The sequence below is a fragment of the Lontra canadensis genome, unplaced genomic scaffold (assembly GCF_010015895.1).
Source record: "Lontra canadensis isolate GAN:19392208 unplaced genomic scaffold, GSC_riverotter_1.0 scaffold87, whole genome shotgun sequence".
In the NCBI taxonomy this organism is placed as follows: domain Eukaryota; kingdom Metazoa; phylum Chordata; class Mammalia; order Carnivora; family Mustelidae; genus Lontra; species Lontra canadensis.
In genome coordinates this window covers 5,138,642-5,155,536 of record NW_022631081.1, presented here as the reverse complement: position 1 = coordinate 5,155,536, position 16,895 = coordinate 5,138,642, and the positions used below count along the sequence as shown (strand labels likewise).

The 16,895-nt window shown below is 57.7% G+C and overlaps 2 protein-coding genes across 4 annotated transcripts; one reads left to right on the top strand and one right to left on the bottom strand.

Moving 5' to 3' along the window:
* The first annotated feature begins 755 nt into the window (after positions 1-755).
* On the top strand, positions 756-8,065 carry PLA2G3 (phospholipase A2 group III). 3 transcript variants are annotated; one of them, XM_032883454.1, is made up of 8 exons: positions 756-1,016; positions 3,007-3,211; positions 4,228-4,360; positions 4,606-4,740; positions 5,051-5,358; positions 5,993-6,122; positions 6,231-6,347; positions 6,918-8,065. In XM_032883454.1, exons 1-8 carry the CDS (start codon positions 855-857, stop codon positions 7,114-7,116), a joined length of 1,389 nt encoding a protein of 462 aa, XP_032739345.1. In that variant the 5' UTR covers positions 756-854; the 3' UTR covers positions 7,117-8,065. The 3 variants fall into 3 exon arrangements, with proteins under 3 accessions (XP_032739345.1, XP_032739344.1, XP_032739343.1); XM_032883453.1 differs by lacking the exon at positions 756-1,016 and having other exon boundaries at positions 2,447-3,211; positions 4,606-4,725; XM_032883452.1 differs by lacking the exon at positions 756-1,016 and having other exon boundaries at positions 2,447-3,211.
* A 78-nt stretch (positions 8,066-8,143) lies between these two features.
* On the bottom strand, positions 8,144-16,895 carry INPP5J (inositol polyphosphate-5-phosphatase J). Its single transcript, XM_032883446.1, has 13 exons — positions 16,692-16,895; positions 13,931-15,090; positions 13,452-13,568; positions 13,188-13,296; positions 12,834-12,950; positions 12,318-12,493; positions 11,830-11,941; positions 11,579-11,688; positions 11,255-11,438; positions 9,536-9,673; positions 9,332-9,409; positions 9,115-9,219; positions 8,144-8,912 (listed from the first exon to the last, which is right to left on the bottom strand). Exons 1-13 carry the CDS (start codon positions 16,800-16,802, stop codon positions 8,406-8,408), a joined length of 3,024 nt encoding a protein of 1,007 aa, XP_032739337.1. The 5' UTR covers positions 16,803-16,895; the 3' UTR covers positions 8,144-8,405.

Here is a 16,895-nt window from a genome sequence, read left to right as displayed (position 1 = left end):
TCAGAGGGAGGGGGAGCAAAAACCGGCACAGAGAGACAGAGGTGAGAAAGAGAAAGGAAAGGAAAGAGAAAATGAGATGGAGAGGAAGGAATGGAAGAGAGAGAGAGAGAGAGAAAGAAACGAGGAGAATCAGAGCCAGAGAGGGCAAGAGACCAAGAGACCGAAGGATGAGAGAAAAGCCCAGGGAGACAGAGTGATGAGGACTGATGGACAGAGACAGGGATAAATGATCAGATCCCATTGACCCCAGCCTCTCACCTTCCCTGGCACCCACTGTGCACCCTGCCCAACCCCAGACATGTGGGAATCCAGAGGAAAGTTTCGTTTCCCCTTGTGTCTGCAGGGCGGGGCCCATCCTATCCTGTCCTGCTGGTTTGGCTTCTGGGATCCTTTGTGCCAAGGCCTCTGAGGGGCACTCTAGTGGGAGGCAGGGCTCCGAAGTCTATCCTGTACATTGACTGACGTGGCCACCAGGTGGAATCTGAAGTGAAAACCCAGTGACACCTTCCCTCGAGGCCTAGGCAGGCTTCAGCCTGCCTTCCTTTGGGGCCTAGACAGGAAGAGACCTCAAAGGTCACTTCCATTGTTTTCTTCACTGTACAGAGGAGGAAACCAAGGCTCAGAGAGGGGCAGGGACTAGCATGAAGTCATACAACCAGGTCATGGCCTAGCTAGCTAGCTCCCGTGGATGCTGTGGTCTGAAAATTTGGGGACTTGCTTTTTCCTAGCTAAACTGTTTCCTGCCCAGGGATGTCCTGAGGCTTTAGCGACAGTGTCTTGAGTGCCAGTCACTGTGCAGAGAGCCTTCCCCAACATTCCGTGAACCGACTACTGTGATTATACCCATCACACAGATGAGGAGACTGAGGCTCAGAGAAGTTAAGACTTCAAAGCCTGAGGTCCCACAGTGCCGGGACCCAAGTTACATGTGTCTGACCTTGAAAGTTGAGTTCTTGCCACCGGACCTCCCAGCCTTCCTGGGTGATGGACTCTGTAGTACAGAAAAGAGGGCAGAGGTGAGTGGCCATTCCTACAACTGGGTAAAGTTACCAGAACATGGTTTCCAAACAGTAGAGTTCTTTCCAGAGAGACCCACCTTTGTTCAGTGGTGTCCCTACCTTTGGGAACCCCAGGTCTCCCTACCCTTCCTGCCTCCACTCTTTTTAGTCCATACTCCCTTCCCCTGCTTCTGGAGAGAAGGACTTTGGCTCCTGGGCTATTCCCACCCTCTTTCCCTTTTCATTGTCCCCAGCCATGACCTTCTGAGAGGCAGGAGCCGGCTGGTTCTGAAGCACAGAGATGGGCCTGCACACCCAGCCACACCTCCTTCCCCCTGCTATGTACAGTGAGCTTCCCTTCCCCAGCTCTACCCACGGCCCTGCCTCACCAGGCCTTGCCATCCTAGAAGAGACTAGGATGGAGATTGAGAGGGATGTTGGGGAGCAGTAGGCTGATGGGCTGATGGACAAACAGACAGACAGATCACTGTCCCTGCCAGCCCTGACCTCCCAGCAAAGCTTTCTGAGAGCCGTGCTTCCAGCCTTGAAGTCCTCCCTCACTGGAGCCTGTCACCTAAAGTTTCCTCCCCCTTGATGATCCTCAGTTTCTTCATAATAGCATATGAGCATCCCAGCTTTCCTGGATGGTTGTGAGTCCCAGCTGGGTGTGAGCATCCCAGCTTTCCTGGATGGTTGGAAGCTGGGCGATACATTAGCTTTGGGACACAGAAACACGTGCTGGCAGTAGCCCTTCCCTGATGGAGAGATCATTCCTGTCCCTTGGGGAACGCATGATGCTTGCTGTGTCCCACTAGTGGCTACAGTCCAAGGATGGAGCTGGCTGCAGACTCAGCCCTCTCTGCCCAGCCATCCACTCCTCTGGGAACTCCAGTCCCTTCAAGTCCAGAGCATTAGCCCTGCCCTATGCTGTGCTCTCAAGGCCTGCTCTGGCTCTGTCTCCACCATATATCGGACTGGGAGGGTTGCTGCTTGCCAGGCCTGTGTCTTGGAGTCTCAGGAAGTGGGGAGCCCTGGGGCGCTGTCCCCTGATTATGCCTAGAGGCTTTCTTAGAACCAGCTCTGAGCGGTGGTGTACCCCAGGTGGCCAGAGGATAGGCGCTCCCTTTCCCAGAAGCCTCAGGACCTCCCTGGGGCGCGGGGTAGTGGCCACAGGACCCCAGCCCTCCCTCACCCCCTTCACCCCGGTCTGGCAGAGGCCATGGCTCTCTGCCAACTTCATGGAGGTGGGTGTGGCAGCCACCACTGGGGAAGGGGTCTGAGGACGGAGTTCTGGGAGCTTCCTCTGAGCCCCTGAACTCTCTTCCCTCCCCAGGAAGGTAGAGATCCCCTCCTGGCCCCTTGCCCCACATCCCAAGGCTTTGGCTCCCCAGTCCCCAGGCGGGGCTGGCAGCAGGTGACTGGATAAGAAAGGCATGGTGAATGGGGGCGTGGGCCCTGGCAAGTGCACTCCTTGGCCAATCAGCAGCCTGCCCAGCCGGTGGATTCAGTTACAAGCCCGAGATCACCCCATACTCCAGCCTCCTTCCTACTCCTCCCAAAGCTCCATTCATTGGCCCCGCTGCACTGGGTTTGCAGGGCACTGCTTCCGCTCAGTTGCTGAAGCTCCTGCCTCGTGGGCTGCCGGGGGTAGGTGTCCTGGGGGCTTTGTCTGACTGGGCTGGCCTAGGACGGAATGGGGGTTCTGGTAGTGCTGTTAGGGATGCTGAGCTTCCTGGGAGTGGCTATGGGAGGCCCCTCTGCCCTCCGCTGGGACAGCACCTCCTGCCACTTGGTCAGGCCCATCCCCGGCAGCCCCTTGGGGACCCTGAGCTTTCTGAGCAAGGGTGCCCAAGGACTGACCCTGTTCCACACCCACTGGGACCGGCAAGGGAGGCTGCAAGCATGTAGCTGGCAAGACGAGCCAGAGCTCACCGCAGCCTTCAGTGCCCTCTGTGCTGGTGAGATCACCCGGGGCTCCTTCATCCACACCCCCGGCCCCGAGCTGCAGAGAGCCCTGGCCACCCTTTGGAGTCAGTGGAGGGCCTGCCGAGGGCCTGAAGGGGCTAGGGAGAAGCGAGCGGCAGAGACCAGGGAAGAGCAAGCAGGTGGAGCTCCTGGGAGCGTAAGACCTCAGCGGGTGAAGAGAGGCTGGACCATGCCTGGCACGCTGTGGTGTGGAGTAGGGGATTCTGCTGGAAACTCCTCAGAGCTGGGTGAGGCATGGGGATGTGGACTGTGTTGGGGGGCAGTGGGGGAGTGCTGGCTTTCGCCCTGGCCCGGACTCTCCCAGGCTGTGTGTCCTCGGGCGAGTGACTTAATCACTCAGTATTTCAACGTCCTTTTCTGTAAAATGGGGGTGACCTTAAGTCTCATCATGGGTTGCTTAATTTAGGTCATAGATGGGAAACGTCCTCGTCAAACTTGGAGTCCTCATTAATCACCATGCCTGGGAGGGGTTGGACTGGGATGGGTCTGAGGTTGGCTGAGCCAAAACCCATTACCCAAGAGGAGGTTTTATGAGGCAGAATGCCCAGGGGAGTGGACGCTGAGACCCAAAGGCCTGGGTTAGCAAATGCAAGCTAAACAAGTCACTTCCCAACTCTGAGCCTGGGTTTCCTCACCAGTACATGGAGGTGACATTTCCCTCACAGAGCTGCTGGGAGCTTGGCTGTGGGAAGTGCCAGGCAATTGGGAAATGCTCAGTAAAAGGCACCATTGCTCAGATTGTAACAAACTTGGATGACTTTCCTGCACTCAGTACAGCTGTCTTTGTGCATGCACGGCGGGTTGGGGGAGGGCTTTGGCACCTGAGTTGGAGCAGATTGGCATCGTGGCAATCAATGCTTCATCATGCCAGTGAGAAAGGTTGCACTCTGCCTCTTTGCCATGCCCTTCTGTGCACATTCATAACTTTGGAGTTTTATTCGGGGCGTGAGCTTGGGAGCTCTGGAGGCAGACTTCACTTCCCCCGAGGAAGTCCCTTTCCCAGACAAAGCCTCCTGGGTGGGCTCCCTGGCATCTGGAGCTGCCCAATAAAGCCTGTGCCTGGTTGCTCTCTTTAAGCTTTGAAACCGAGAGTCCCACAGAGGGAGAGTGACCTGAGGCCACTCAGGACATCTGTGTCAGGGCTGGGGCAAGAACAAGGCCCCTGCTCCCTGTACCAGCGAGGCATAGCCAGCATGGGGAGCCCCAGACCCCGCTCAGCTGATGCCCCCTCTGCTTCCTGCAGGGGTCTTCCATGGCCCTGATCTCTGCTGCCGGGAGCATGACCGCTGCCCACAGAACATCTCGCCTTTCCAGTACAGCTACGGCATCCGAAACTACCGATTCCACACCATCTCCCATTGTGACTGTGATGCCAGGTTGGCAGTGGGTAGAGAGGGCTGGGGGCTCACGGGTGGGGTAGTTCCTGGGTGTAGAGACTGCGATTCCAAAGAACCCTAAAGGATCAGCCAGCCAGACCCCACCTTGCAGGTGGGAAAGCTGAGGCCTAGGAGAAGAGACTCTTGGATCCCAAACCACTGGCATGGTAGTGACTGGGTGGTCTTGGAGGAGGAGCCGTGGGGCCCTCTTTGGTCCAGGGACCTGAGTGCCAGCTCTTGGGCAGGTTCCAGCAATGCCTGCAGAACCAGCGGGACTCCATCTCGGACATCGTGGGCGTGGCCTTCTTCAATGTGCTGGAGATCCCCTGCTTTGTGCTTGAGGAGCAGGAGGCGTGTGTGGCGTGGTACTGGTGGGGAGGGTATGTGGCTGCTCCCTTCGATCTCCTTCCCAGCCAGAGGGGGAGCCCGGGCTCCAAGCCTTAGGCGGAGGCTTGTCTGTATGTCCGTCCTCCAGCAAATGATGCCTCATCCTCCCTGTGCTCTCCTCAGGGAAGGGCCCAGGATGTGGAACTTCCCTGGGTGCTCTACACAGGCCAGTGGGATAAGGGATGGGACTGGCAGAGCTTTGGTCTCCATGGAGATGAACCTGGGGCTTCTTGATTGGGGGGTGGTGGGCGGGGGAGGAAGGGGATTGTGAATTACCAATTGCCACCAATTGCTACCTTCCAGGTGTAGAACATATGGCTCCATACCCCTTGCCCGCCTCCAGTCCAGGACCATCTACAATGCCTCCTGGAGCTCCCCCGCCACCCCCGTGACTCCCAGCCTCCAAAGCCCAGCCCCCAGCAAGCCTCGACAGAAGCAGCATCCTCAGAAGCGGCCGCCACAGTGGAAAGGGTCTAAGCACACCCACAAAACCAACACCACAGCCCTCTGGGTCCCCATGGCCCCTACCAAACCTGATATGTCCCCAACAGCCTGGCTGGAGGTCACCCATCCAGGCCTCCAGCGGCCACAGAATGGCCTAAAACCCTGGGGTGAGCGCAGAACCTAACTTTGGAGGTTCCTGATATGGGAAGGTGGCCCTGCCTCTGTGAGGGGTTGTGTTGCTTCCTTTCTTTTTCCAAACTCCTCCTGGGATACCCCAACCTCCTATCAGGTCATGCTGCAGCTAGAAGGATTTTTGTAAGCCCTAAACTTGACCATTTCACTCCTCACTGAGCCCTTACCATGGCTCCTCTTAACTCACGATGTGCCCACATACAGGGGTCCTCAGGCACTGGTCCTGCAGACTCTATTCCCCAGCTGAAACTCCAGTCTTATAAGCCTCCTTTGGTTCCTCAAAAGCAGCTTGCTCTCTCCCACCTCTGGGCCTTTGCACATGCATTTCCTTCTGCCTGGAGCATTCTTCCCGAGTCTTCCTGTACTAGCTCAGCAGTCTCTTCCTCCAAAAAGCCTTTCCTGACCAACATTCTGGGTTCTAGGGTAGCACTGCTGTGTGTGTGTGTGTGTGTGTGTGTGTGTACATGAGACAGGAAGGATGTGAGACAGGAGGACCCTGTGTTTGTGTGGCTGAGCACGTGTGCCTCTGTTTCCCCTAAATGGCAGTGGGCATCAGTGGGGATTTGCTGGGGGACTGGGCTCCCCTCACCACCATGCCCCCAAATCCAGATGCCCGCCGGGCCTGCCGCAGCTTCCGCCGTCTGGATCAATGCGAGCAGCAGATTGGGCCTCAGGAGAACAAGTTCCAGCTGCTCAATAGCGCCCACGAGCCCCTCTTCCACTGCAATTGCACACGTCGGTGAGGCCTGCTTGGACCCTTGGGGGTGGGCGGCTTGCTGCCAGTCTGTGAGAAGGGGCTCCCGGTTGGCCGGACCCTGCCCCAGCTTAAGCCTGCCTCTGCCCTCAGTCTGGCACGCTTCCTGAGGCTCCGCAGCCGACCTGAGGGCACCAACGTGCTTTGGGAGCTGCTAGGCATGACCTGCTTCGAGCTTGCCCCTCCACTGGACTGTGCTGAGGGCAAAGGGTAAGTGGTGGCCAGGCCAGGAGGGAGGGGGCATTTTCCCAAGGGGTGGTTTGCCCATCCTCCCTTTGTGTGCCAGGGCCAAGGGGATGGGGAAGCAGGTTAAGGCAGTTCTGAGTTCCATTGTCATCTTCCCCCTGCTCCCTGCAAGCTCAGTCACCTCTCCATGCCTCCATTTTCTTACCTATAAAAAGCTTGTAGAAACCAAGGAAATGGAATGTGCAACCCAAATAGCCCAAGGCCTGCCTGGCACACAGTAAAATGTTTGCTTAACTCTTACTCCTCACCTAAAATCTCATTTCAGCTCTGATTCCCAGAGCAAGCCCCTTGTTACCATCCCCATTTCAGGGCTGAGGAAACTGAGGCCCAGATTGGCCCACGTCTCTGCAGCAAGCTGGTAGCCAAACTGGGGCCTCCGGGTGCCAACCTAGGTTTCTTCTGCCTCCCCCCTTCGAGGTGTAATCCCTCCCTGGCCCCAGCCCTGCTTCTCGCCAGGTTCAGCCCCCGAGTCTGCAAAGTAGGGTGGGATCTTTGGCAGCCGTGACCACCTGCCCCACTTTTCTTGGCCCACAGCTGTTTCGGAGACCCTAGGGCCATTAAGGTATCAGCCTGGCACTTGCGGCGACTTCAAAAGAGGCGACGCCAGCTCTGGGGTGTGGGCACAGGTGAGGGGCAGTTGAAGCCTTCGGATCACCCAAGAGCCCCCATGTCATTCTATGACCGCTGCCTGCAGCTGACCTTGCAGAGACCCAACAGGAGGGAGAAATCCTAGAATTGGTGATCTCAATTCCAGCTCTCCTGGGCACCAGACGGGGCCCTGCCCCTAGCTCTGCTAGGCCCCAGGGGTCCTTGGCTTCCTCTCCGTGTGTTAGACTGAAGCATGGCTCGGGATCCCGTGGACAGCCAGGAGGCAAGGGGAGTTGAGGCTGAAATGCTGGACCACGTCTCCTGCTGTGCTGGGTGATTTTGAGCTGGTGACCCAACCCCTCTGTGCTTGGCTGTGGTGTTCAGGAGGCACAATCTGATGCTCTGGGCTTGGACCTTGCCAGATGGGAATGAAGAAAGGGTAATTTATTACAGCAGCCTCCGGAGGTATGAGGAAGAGTACTGTATCTCCTGGTTGCAAAATCAACACGTATCTCAAAAACTTGTCCAGAGGAGCCCCAGGAACCTACTTGCTAAAGCCTGAGGCAGCCGGTGGGAAATGGGATGTCACAGAAGCGCCTGTGTCTGAATCCAGGGAAGGGGAGGGTGGCTGGGGGGCCACTGTCCAACCCTTTTCCCTGAGGAATCCCTTCTCAACAGCTGCTGTGCCCTTCCTGGCCCAGTCCTGGCCCATTTTTTCCTACCCTAAACTTAAAACTCAGATCTCCTCTGTGTCCTTGAACGAGGGACCTCCCCCACTGTGAGCCTTAGTAACTCCTCTGAAAAGGGGCAGTGTGATGAGGGCCTACCTCATAGGATTGTTGAGGATTAAGGAACCCAATACATGAACAGTGCTTAGCACCTAGTAAACGTTCTCTTCCTCTAACACATAGCCAGACTGTGGTTGGGTGTCTGATTCTGAGAGGTTTGCCTTCTGGGGGCCTCAGTTTGCCCACCTATGAAATATGTCTAAGAACTGCACTGAACTCAACACCACAACTCAGGGTTGTGGTGTAGGTTAAAAGAGATGGCATCTGTAATGTATACAGCTGGAACCTGGTAATTGTCAGATCTATCATCCTCTTGCCTCTTTAGTCCCTTCCTCTGACTACCCCCACCCCCAGACTGCTAACAAGTTAGAAAGGAGTCAGGAGTGAGGCTGGAGCATTTAATTTCTAACTGATGGCCTCCAGGATCCCATCCCCTTCCCCATCTCAGATGGGGGTCAATAGGGGTTTGCTGATTGTCACAGTTGAGGTGCCAGGACTGAGTTTGGGGGACCCCACGTGGCCACCCCTGGCCAGGACAGAGTGGCAGGTGTGAATAAAGCTGGAGCAGCAGCAAGAGGGACACAGGTGGGTTTGCAGGAGATCAGGGCACAGCGGCGGCCTCCTGGGCCCACCGGCTCACCCACCCTCAGGGTCCCAGATCCCCTTCCTCCAGCCCCTGCTGGCCCTGGGGACTGGTAGACAGGCTGCTGGGGGCTGGGGCCTCCCGATTAGGTCTCCAGGAACCCCCACCACCAGGGTCGACGGGCTCCAGGCGCAAGGCAGGCAGCAGGCCGAGGCTTTGAGGCACAGATGGTGGGAAGGCCCAGGGACCGGGCAACCCAGAGGGCCCCTCCTCACTACTGCCCCGGCTGCCACCATCATGGCTCCTGTCAGGGGCTACCCGGGGCAGGCGGCGGCTCTGTGGCGAGGGGCTGCGGCTGGCACCACGGCGTTCGCGAGATGAAGGCCGCAGGGCAAGGCCGGGGAAGCGGGCTAGGCCTGGGCTGCGGCTGCGGTGCCTCTTGGACTTGCCAGGGCTGGGGCTACGGGACTTGGGTGCAAGCAGCTCCAGGGTACTGTCATCCTCATCCTCTGAGCTGGCGCTCGAGCTGTCTGTGCTGCTGCTGGCCAGCTCCGAGGTAGGCAGAGAGATCTGGGGGAGAAGGCTGGTCACTGGGCTGCCCTACTCCCCAGCCAGCCACTCAAGGTGTCTTGGAACCACTCCCACCCTGGCCATGAGCAGACCCTGGAAAAGTCAGGCTACTTGTAGGAGACCATGGAGCAGAAGGTAGAGGCTACAGCGTTGTGAACAGGGTCTTTGGGAAGCCCCCACTCCCACAGTGTGACCTACTCACCTGGAAGGGCTCAGTGACACCAATAAGGATACTGTGCGTGTGGCTGTAATAGCCCAGGATGAAATCTCCATGCCCCTTGGGCAGTGACTCCTCACTGAAGGTCACCTGGAGGGCCCAGGTTGGGGTCAGGGAGGCAGCCTCAAGGACTGCCCAAGTCAAGTCCCAAGCCCCAAGGGCGATGGGGGCTTCCTCTCACCCTCGCCCTCCCTTTCAGTACCTGGTAGATGCTCCCATCCACATCCTCGTGTTTGGCCCACACGTAAGCCACGTAGTCCTTGCAGTGGCGGAAACCCACCTGGGGTGAGCGGATTCAGGGTGGTATCTCCTATCAACCCCCCACCCCTACCCCCCATCCCCGCACCCCTGCTGCTCCTCCTGCTCCTCCCTTCCCTGAGGCACTGACCATCCCTGCCCTTCTCACCCGGTACAAGCCGATCCAGTCCCAGGAGCTGCGGGCGAACACGGTTTCAATGCGGTACCTCACCACTGCCTGCTCGGGCCGCACCCACTCATCGGCCACCTCCAACCGCACTAGCGGCATGTCGTCCCTGTAAGCGAACTGCCCAGGGGTGGGAGCAACATCAGGGGGGACCCTCCCGAGTGCCCTTGGGCCCGAGTCAGCACAAATCAGCTGAGAGACAGGGCCTCCGAAACCACCTTACAGATTGGGAAACCAAGGCTGAATAGGTCTAGGATAAATGCCAGGCTTCTCACCTCCCAGCCTCCTTAGGGAGCAAGGATACAGCTTTGAAGGGAATAGGGCAGCCCTGGTTCTGCCCTTGCCCCTCCTCTGTCCCTCAGGGAAGGACTCAGATGGCATGTGAGCCTCAGGCCTTTGTCTGCTCCCCTCCTATTTATCGGGTTTCAGGTTTCCCTCCCTCCTCAGCTTTTGAGCCAGGCTGTTTCAGAAGAAACCAGAACATCCTCTCCCTGTCCCTAGGTTCCTAACAGCAGTTTTGCCAGGGGTGGCCTCTTGGAAATGCTCTCTGGGGACTTGCAAGGTCAAAACTCTCACTAAGTCCCACTCTGATTGTGTTGCTTCAGTTAAGAGACTTAAGTTCTCTGAGTCTCAGTTTCCCTCACCAGTAAAACTGGGAGGAGAATTTGGATCTCTCAGGGCCTACAAAGGCATTCAAAGGGATGACAGAATCCCAGGGCTTGGCATGCAGTAGGGACTCAACAGGTAACATTCTGCAAGGGTCAGAGTCCTTGATGAGGAGGGAAGGTCAGGGTAGGGCACCAAAAAGGAGTGGTTCTCAAGATGAGGCCCCTGACTGAGGGTGAACCTCACACCCAACTCCTTTACCAAAAGTCACAGGAGGCCAGACTTGGGCAGCTTTCCATTCCCAGCTGAGGATACTGGCCAATGTCCCATGGACTGACCACATGACAGAGTTACCAGGGAAAACATTCTCTGGCCTGCAGGCTCCCTCTTATGAGATCAAGGAAGGGAATTGGAGAGCCCAGAGTTGGGGTTTAGGGCTGATGTGCAGCTTGGGGTACATGCCTGCCCTACTGGGGGCCTCAGTTTCCCCATAGAAAAATAGACTGTTGGACTACGTGGTCTCCCAGGTCCGGTTCTGACATTCTAGCATTTCTTTTTACTTTGGCAACCAGACACCTCCCCCTACACACAATGCTAAGTTACAGTAACTGTTTAGAATTTAGCTTTGTATTTTTCATCTCTCAACTCCTCCTCCCCATTACTACCTCACTCATGGTGCTTGACACATGGTAAAATGGTAAATAAATATGAATTGAGTGCTATATGAAGTTTGAATAAACATTTTGATTTTGTGGGTCTTATTATATGACTACATAATGTGAATTTTCACAAAAGTGGTCCTAATCCTTTCTCAGAAGAACCAAGTTAGGGATTAGTGGAGAAGGCATGGACTCTGAAAACAGACTAGCTTGGGTTCAAATTCCAATTCTTCCATTTCCCAGCTGTGTGACCCCGATGTGATGCCATGTCTCTGAGCCTCAATTTCCTCATCTGAAAATGGGGGTCATAAGCCACTCCTACTCTGCTACAGTGAATGGATGCTGCTGAGGGCAGGTACAAGGGGTTACCAGTAGGCCAGGTGATGCTGAGTTGGACCTGGGGATGTCATGATGGGAGGATGAGGCCAGGACTCACCTGCAGGACGAACTGGGCAGCCACTGGCTTGTGGTCACTGACTGTGTATTCCATGTGGCTGCGGTAGCTGTGCTGTGTTACCTGAAGCCGGTGGCTTTCCCGTCCTGAGGGGCTGGGACCCACACCTGGAGCCTTGACTTTCCACAGGATACGGTCTGTCCAGGCTGGCTTCCGCTTCTTGGCACTGAAGTGGGCAGGGGTGACCTAAGTTTCAGGGGTTTGAGGCACAGCCCCCAACCTTGCTTCTTGCCAATCGTCTTCCCTTTCTTCCCTATCCAGAAGACCTCAGCCCATGCCTCCACCTCATCCCAGTGCTGAGCTCACCTGGTATCATATTTATTAGTACCCACATCAAATTTGAAGGTGGGCGCAAAGTTGAGGGGCCCCTCCTGGAAGCCCTTCAGGATGGGCCAGGTGTTCTTGGCCATGTTGAGCTGTGAAAGTTCAAAAGGGCAAAATTGGACAATGGCTTGGATGGGACAGGTGAAGCCAAGAGCCAGAGCCTAGTAGACAAAAGTGTGGTGGGTCATGTTCTGTGTGTTTGGTGTTTAGGGTTGCGGGCTGGGGTTCTGCACCTGGTCCTTCTCCCAGAGCTGGTGGAGCTGGTCGCTGTCAATGGCAAACTTGACGAAGTGCAGGTCATAGCTCTCGATGCGGAAGTTGAGGTCCCCAAACCAGAACACGAGGCTGTTTGGGGATGGGGGTCAGCAGGGTCCGTGGGGAGAAAAAGCCCAACCCAAATCCTTCTCCACCCACAACCAAACCACCAAGAAACAGCAGGGGGATGTAGATAAAAAAGAAAGTTTGATTGGACCACCACCAAGGCGGTGCCTCTGGGCAAAGCTCCACCCGGCAGTTTCTGTCCCCCATCAAACTTACCAGCAATCGTGTTCCTAGATGTAGTTCGGGGGGACCGCCCACCCGGTATAGGCTCTGCCTCTCCCTACAAGGCCCACCCAGGCTGGTACTCAGGTTCCAGGGGCCAAGTGTTCGAGACTCTGAGGCCCACCTCTCCTTCACTAGCCCCGCCCAAGCTCCATTTGGCCCCGCCCTGAGCCCATACTCGTGATCCAGGATGCCGTGCGCCCCGGGCCCCGGGAACTGCTGGAGGCTAAGGATGGTCTGGAAGTTGTCCTTGCGCTGCTCTGCCTTGTCCATGTGCGCGGGCAAGTGGCAGTTCAGGAAGCAGAGCATGTGCCCGAAAGCCGCCAGTCGCACGCTCACTCCACCCTTGTTGCCCTTGGGAGACAGGGTTGGTCGAGTCATGGGCGGGGCCTCGGCAAGGGGAGGAGGCACTGGGCGGGGCATAGAGAGGGGCGAGGCCGCCAGCCAGGGAAAAGGCTTAGAGAGGGGTGGGTTCAAGGCAAAGGAGCAGAACCGTGGGATGGGGCTGGGACTGGAAGAGGGTTGAGTCTAGAAAATGGTGTGGGGTGTGGGGTGTTGGGCGGGGTTGGGGAAAGGCAGGCGTCAGAGTAAGGGGCGGAGCATGGGGAGACCTTACCAGTGCGTGGAGCACCCAGAGGACTAATCTATAGACCCCTTAGGGCCTTGTCCCTTCCCGGGCCGCTCCGATGCTCACCCAATAGCCACCCAGGCCGGTGCGCGTGCAATCCGTCTGCACGTCCCTCAGGAAGGGCAGGTGGTAGTACTTGGCGAACAGCAGCAGGATGACGCCCTGCATCCGCACTGTACTCACCTGCGGCCGGAGGCAAGGTGATTGCGGGACCCGACACAACCCCATTCCCCCCCCCCCCCCCCCCCCCCCCCCGCCCCCGCCCGGCTGTGCGCTTTCCCCTATTCTTGAGATCTGCTCCTCCATCCTGTTTCGCGGACCCAGCAACAGAGGTCCAGCAGGCCTCACAGTGAATCAACGCAGAGCTCAGGCCAGGACTCCAGGGGGCTCCCCCCTTCTAGGGGCTGAGGGAGACGTTACCAGCACGAAGTTGAAGGGTGCCAGCGCGTCCATGAAGAGCTCGCTCCACTGGTCTGTGAAGAGCGCGTCCTTGAGCCGCTTGTTGATCATGGAGTTCACTTCCTGCAACCTGCGGGTAGGGGTGGGGATAGGGGTGGGGGTGGGGGGTGAGGTGGCTGTCGGGTTGGGGGTGCCCTAGAAGTCCTTCCCATGGGCAAGGGTCTGGGAGGCAGGAGGGATCCAGGAACGGGGTCCACACCCCCCCCCCCCCCCCCGCGCCCTCACCCTATGGCAATCATGTCGGCCCCGTCACTGTCATTGCCGCCGCTGCCCAGGTGGAGGAGGGATGTGACGTCGTCAGGAGGCATGGCAGTGCCCACATTCCACGTGACGACAGTGATCCTGGGGTTGGGGGTATAAGAGGGGTTACCACTGGGCACCACTCCCTCCTCAACCTTCCTCCCACAGGGCTCTTTCTGGGGAAGTAAACTGAGGCAGGTGTGGGTGTAAGCTCTCAGAAGGAGGACAAGTGGGCCCAATATCCCTCCTACCACACTCTCCCAGAGGAGGGTGATTGAGGCAGGGGTGGGCAAGTCCCTCAGGAGAAGATGCTGTCTCCTGAGGGTCCCACAGTAGGCCCAGTACCCCCAAAGAATCTTCCTCGGGCAAGTAAACTGGGGTAGTGTAGGGTAAGCCACCCTGGGAAGATGGCTAGCTTCAGAACTCAAGCCCCACCAATGTTTCTTGGGAGAGGGCCCCCTCACCAGAAGCCAGGGTCACTCTTGCAGGTAGGCTGAGCTGACCAAGAGGATGATGAGGTGGAGGTAGAAGGGGAGGTGGTGACCGGAGCTGGCGTTTCTTGGGGCTGAAGACTGGGGCTCGTGTGCCCACTAGACCCTGCACCCTGGGTGCCAGGCCTAGGGAGGGCCGTCTCAGGGGCTGGGGGGACACAGGGGGAGCGGTTGGGGGAGCGGCTGGGGGAACGGCTGGGAGACCGGGGTGGCTTGGGCAGAGGTGGGGGCACAGTCTGGGCTGAGGAGGCTCCTGGCCGGAAGGTAGGGGACAGAAGTCCTGGGGAACGGGTGGCAGGCTCTGGAGGGCCCTGGCCCACATCCAGGGGCAGGGTCTGGGGTGGCCGGGGCAGGACAGGATCCTCAGGGCTGCTGCGGGGGGCCTCAGGCCGGGCTCTGAAGGAAGGGGAGATTCGGGGGTCTGGGGGGGTTTGGCTCAAGGATGTGGAGCCCACAGGACCAGGTGCCTGAGCTGAAGCCTGGAGATGCTCTTTGGAAGAGGGGAGAGGTTTAGGGGCTGGGGGATCCCTCTGTTTAGCTGGTGTCCATCCCCCAGAGGCCGAGGTCGATGTTATAGAAGCTGGAGCCAGGACCTGGTCCTGAGAGGATGACAAAACTGGACTGGGCACTGGGGAAGAGTTGAAGGGGGGCTCTAGGGGCTGCTCCTCAGGGGCCAGAGCCAGGCTCAGGCCTGAGGCAGCCAGCGCTGGCTTGGGTCCCACGGAGGCAGGTGGCACCTGCTTCTGTTCCCTGGATGTCGGAGACAGCCGGGGCCGCAGGGTGGGTGGGGGAGGCCTCGGCCCTGCTGAGGCAGACATCACCAGCTGTCCCAGGGATGTTGGAGCCAGGACTGAGCCTGAGGTCACCGGAGGAGTCTTTGGCCCACCTGAGGCAGACACGACCAACTGACCCACAGATGTTGGAGCTAGGCTGGAACTTCGGCGGGTAGGAGCTGTCTTCTGCCCTCCCGGGGTAGACAGTGGAGCCAGGATGGGAGACACCAGAGCAGACCTTGGACCCTCTGTGGAAGGTGGCATAGCTGCTCTTGGGCCCATAGGCACTAGAGCCAATCTTGGTTCCGAGGGTGCTAGGGCCATGTTCTCCTTCACTGGGAGCTGAAAACTTGCATCCACCTTGCAGAAGACAAGTCAAAGACTCAGGGTAATCCTAACCAGGGGCTTGGGCCCCAAGTTCCATAGAGACCCCAGCAGACTCCGTCTAGCTAAGAAAGGTATGTATTTGCAAGGACGTACTCCCTAATTTCTCACCTCAATCCATTCTGTCATGAATCAGCTTCTCTTTTGGAAGAAACGGGATGCAGAACTTTATCCCCTCCCTCAAGTCTGACCCCTCTCATAGATGGGGAACCTAAGACCCCAACTCAAATGAGGCAGGTTGTGAACCTGAACCCAAGGGCTCTCTCCTTGCCCTCCTGACTAACACCCACTCCCTGGGCATGCTGGAGGTTGGGTGTCTAGAGTCAGCCCTCCTTGCATTTCCTCCTGCTCCCCTGGCTAAGGGCTACTGACCTAACACCCCAGATCTGCCCTCTCTGGACACCCTGGATCTAGCCTATTAAATTTGTCTCCTTTCCTCCACAGTTCCTCGAGGAACCCCTAGCTTTGTCCCTGCCAAGCATCCCAAACTCCTTGGTCCCAGTCCCAGAGTTCCATATAGGAGCAAGAGCCCAAGGCTAAGACTAGCCATGTCAATTCCAAGCCCAGCTCCATTTCACTGCAGGCAAGCACCTCTCTGCCCAGGGCCTCAGTTTTTGTCTGTAAAATGAAAGCGTCTGGTGAAGGGTTGCTGGCCACATTTTGCTCCTGAGAAGCCTCGGTCTCCTATTCTCTGTGTTTATGAGCCGAACATTTGCAAGGATTCCATCCGAGCCCATGGAATAGTCCGTCCTTATCAAGTGTGATTCTAACAGTCAGAGCAAGTCCAGGATTCTTTTGATCCTGGCATTCACTTCTCTGTGCCCAGCTGTACCCTCTCCCCTGTTTCCCCCACCTCTGAGGACAGGCAAGCAGGTATCTTCCTTTTGTCTGGCAGGTGGAGTGGGGGGATGTGAGGCTCTGAGGGGACCTCCTCTCTCTTTCCCATGTGTCCTCTGTTTCTGATGCCCCTGTCTCCGGAAGACAGGATAAAACGTCCTCTGCCAGGGAGGGCAGAAGAAGATTTACCCTCGCCTTGAGGCGGCCCATCCCTGCCTCCAGACAGGCAGCTCTGTCTGTGTCCCATGTCCTTCTCCGTTCAGAGAACCTGAAACTCTGCCTCCACATTCCTCTTCAAACTTAGCTCTTTGAGGCTGCATTTTGGGCGTCCTCCTTGGCTCCAAGTGTCCCCCCAACCACCATACCGCCTCCAGCACTAACAACTTAGACATCCCAGATGTCACCATTTTAGTCTTCAGGGACAAGCCTCCTCATTTTGCATTGGTTCAGAGAAGACAAGCAACTTGCCCAAGGTCACACAGCAAAGCTGGAGTACAGCTGGATCCCACGACACCCGGCCCAGGGCTCTCCTGGGGGCTCCCAGAGATGGCTAACTCCATCTCTCTCTGGGTGTCCCACCACTGCCCCCTCACCCCCCAGAGTGCCCTGTTTGCCTAGCCCCTGCCAGTGGGCAGAGGAGAGTGCCCACCCCTCAGCCAGGGGCACCAGAGTGCCTGTGGTGTGTGGGGGTGTGTGGGACCAAGGATCAGGGATGGGGGACTAGGTTTTAGGGGTCTTACCTTGGAGGGTGCCCCAGTTTGGGAAACCCCACGGGGCACGGGCACCGGCAAGGGTCCCAGGCCAGCCCGGGTCCCTGGCCTCCTGCTGCCACTGCTGCTCTGGCCCTCCATGTCTGCAGCCCCTAGCAGCCCGGGCTCCCTCGGGCTCTGGCTCTAGCTCCTCCGCTCCCGGGAACCAGTGATGTCATCAGCCGTTTCAACCTG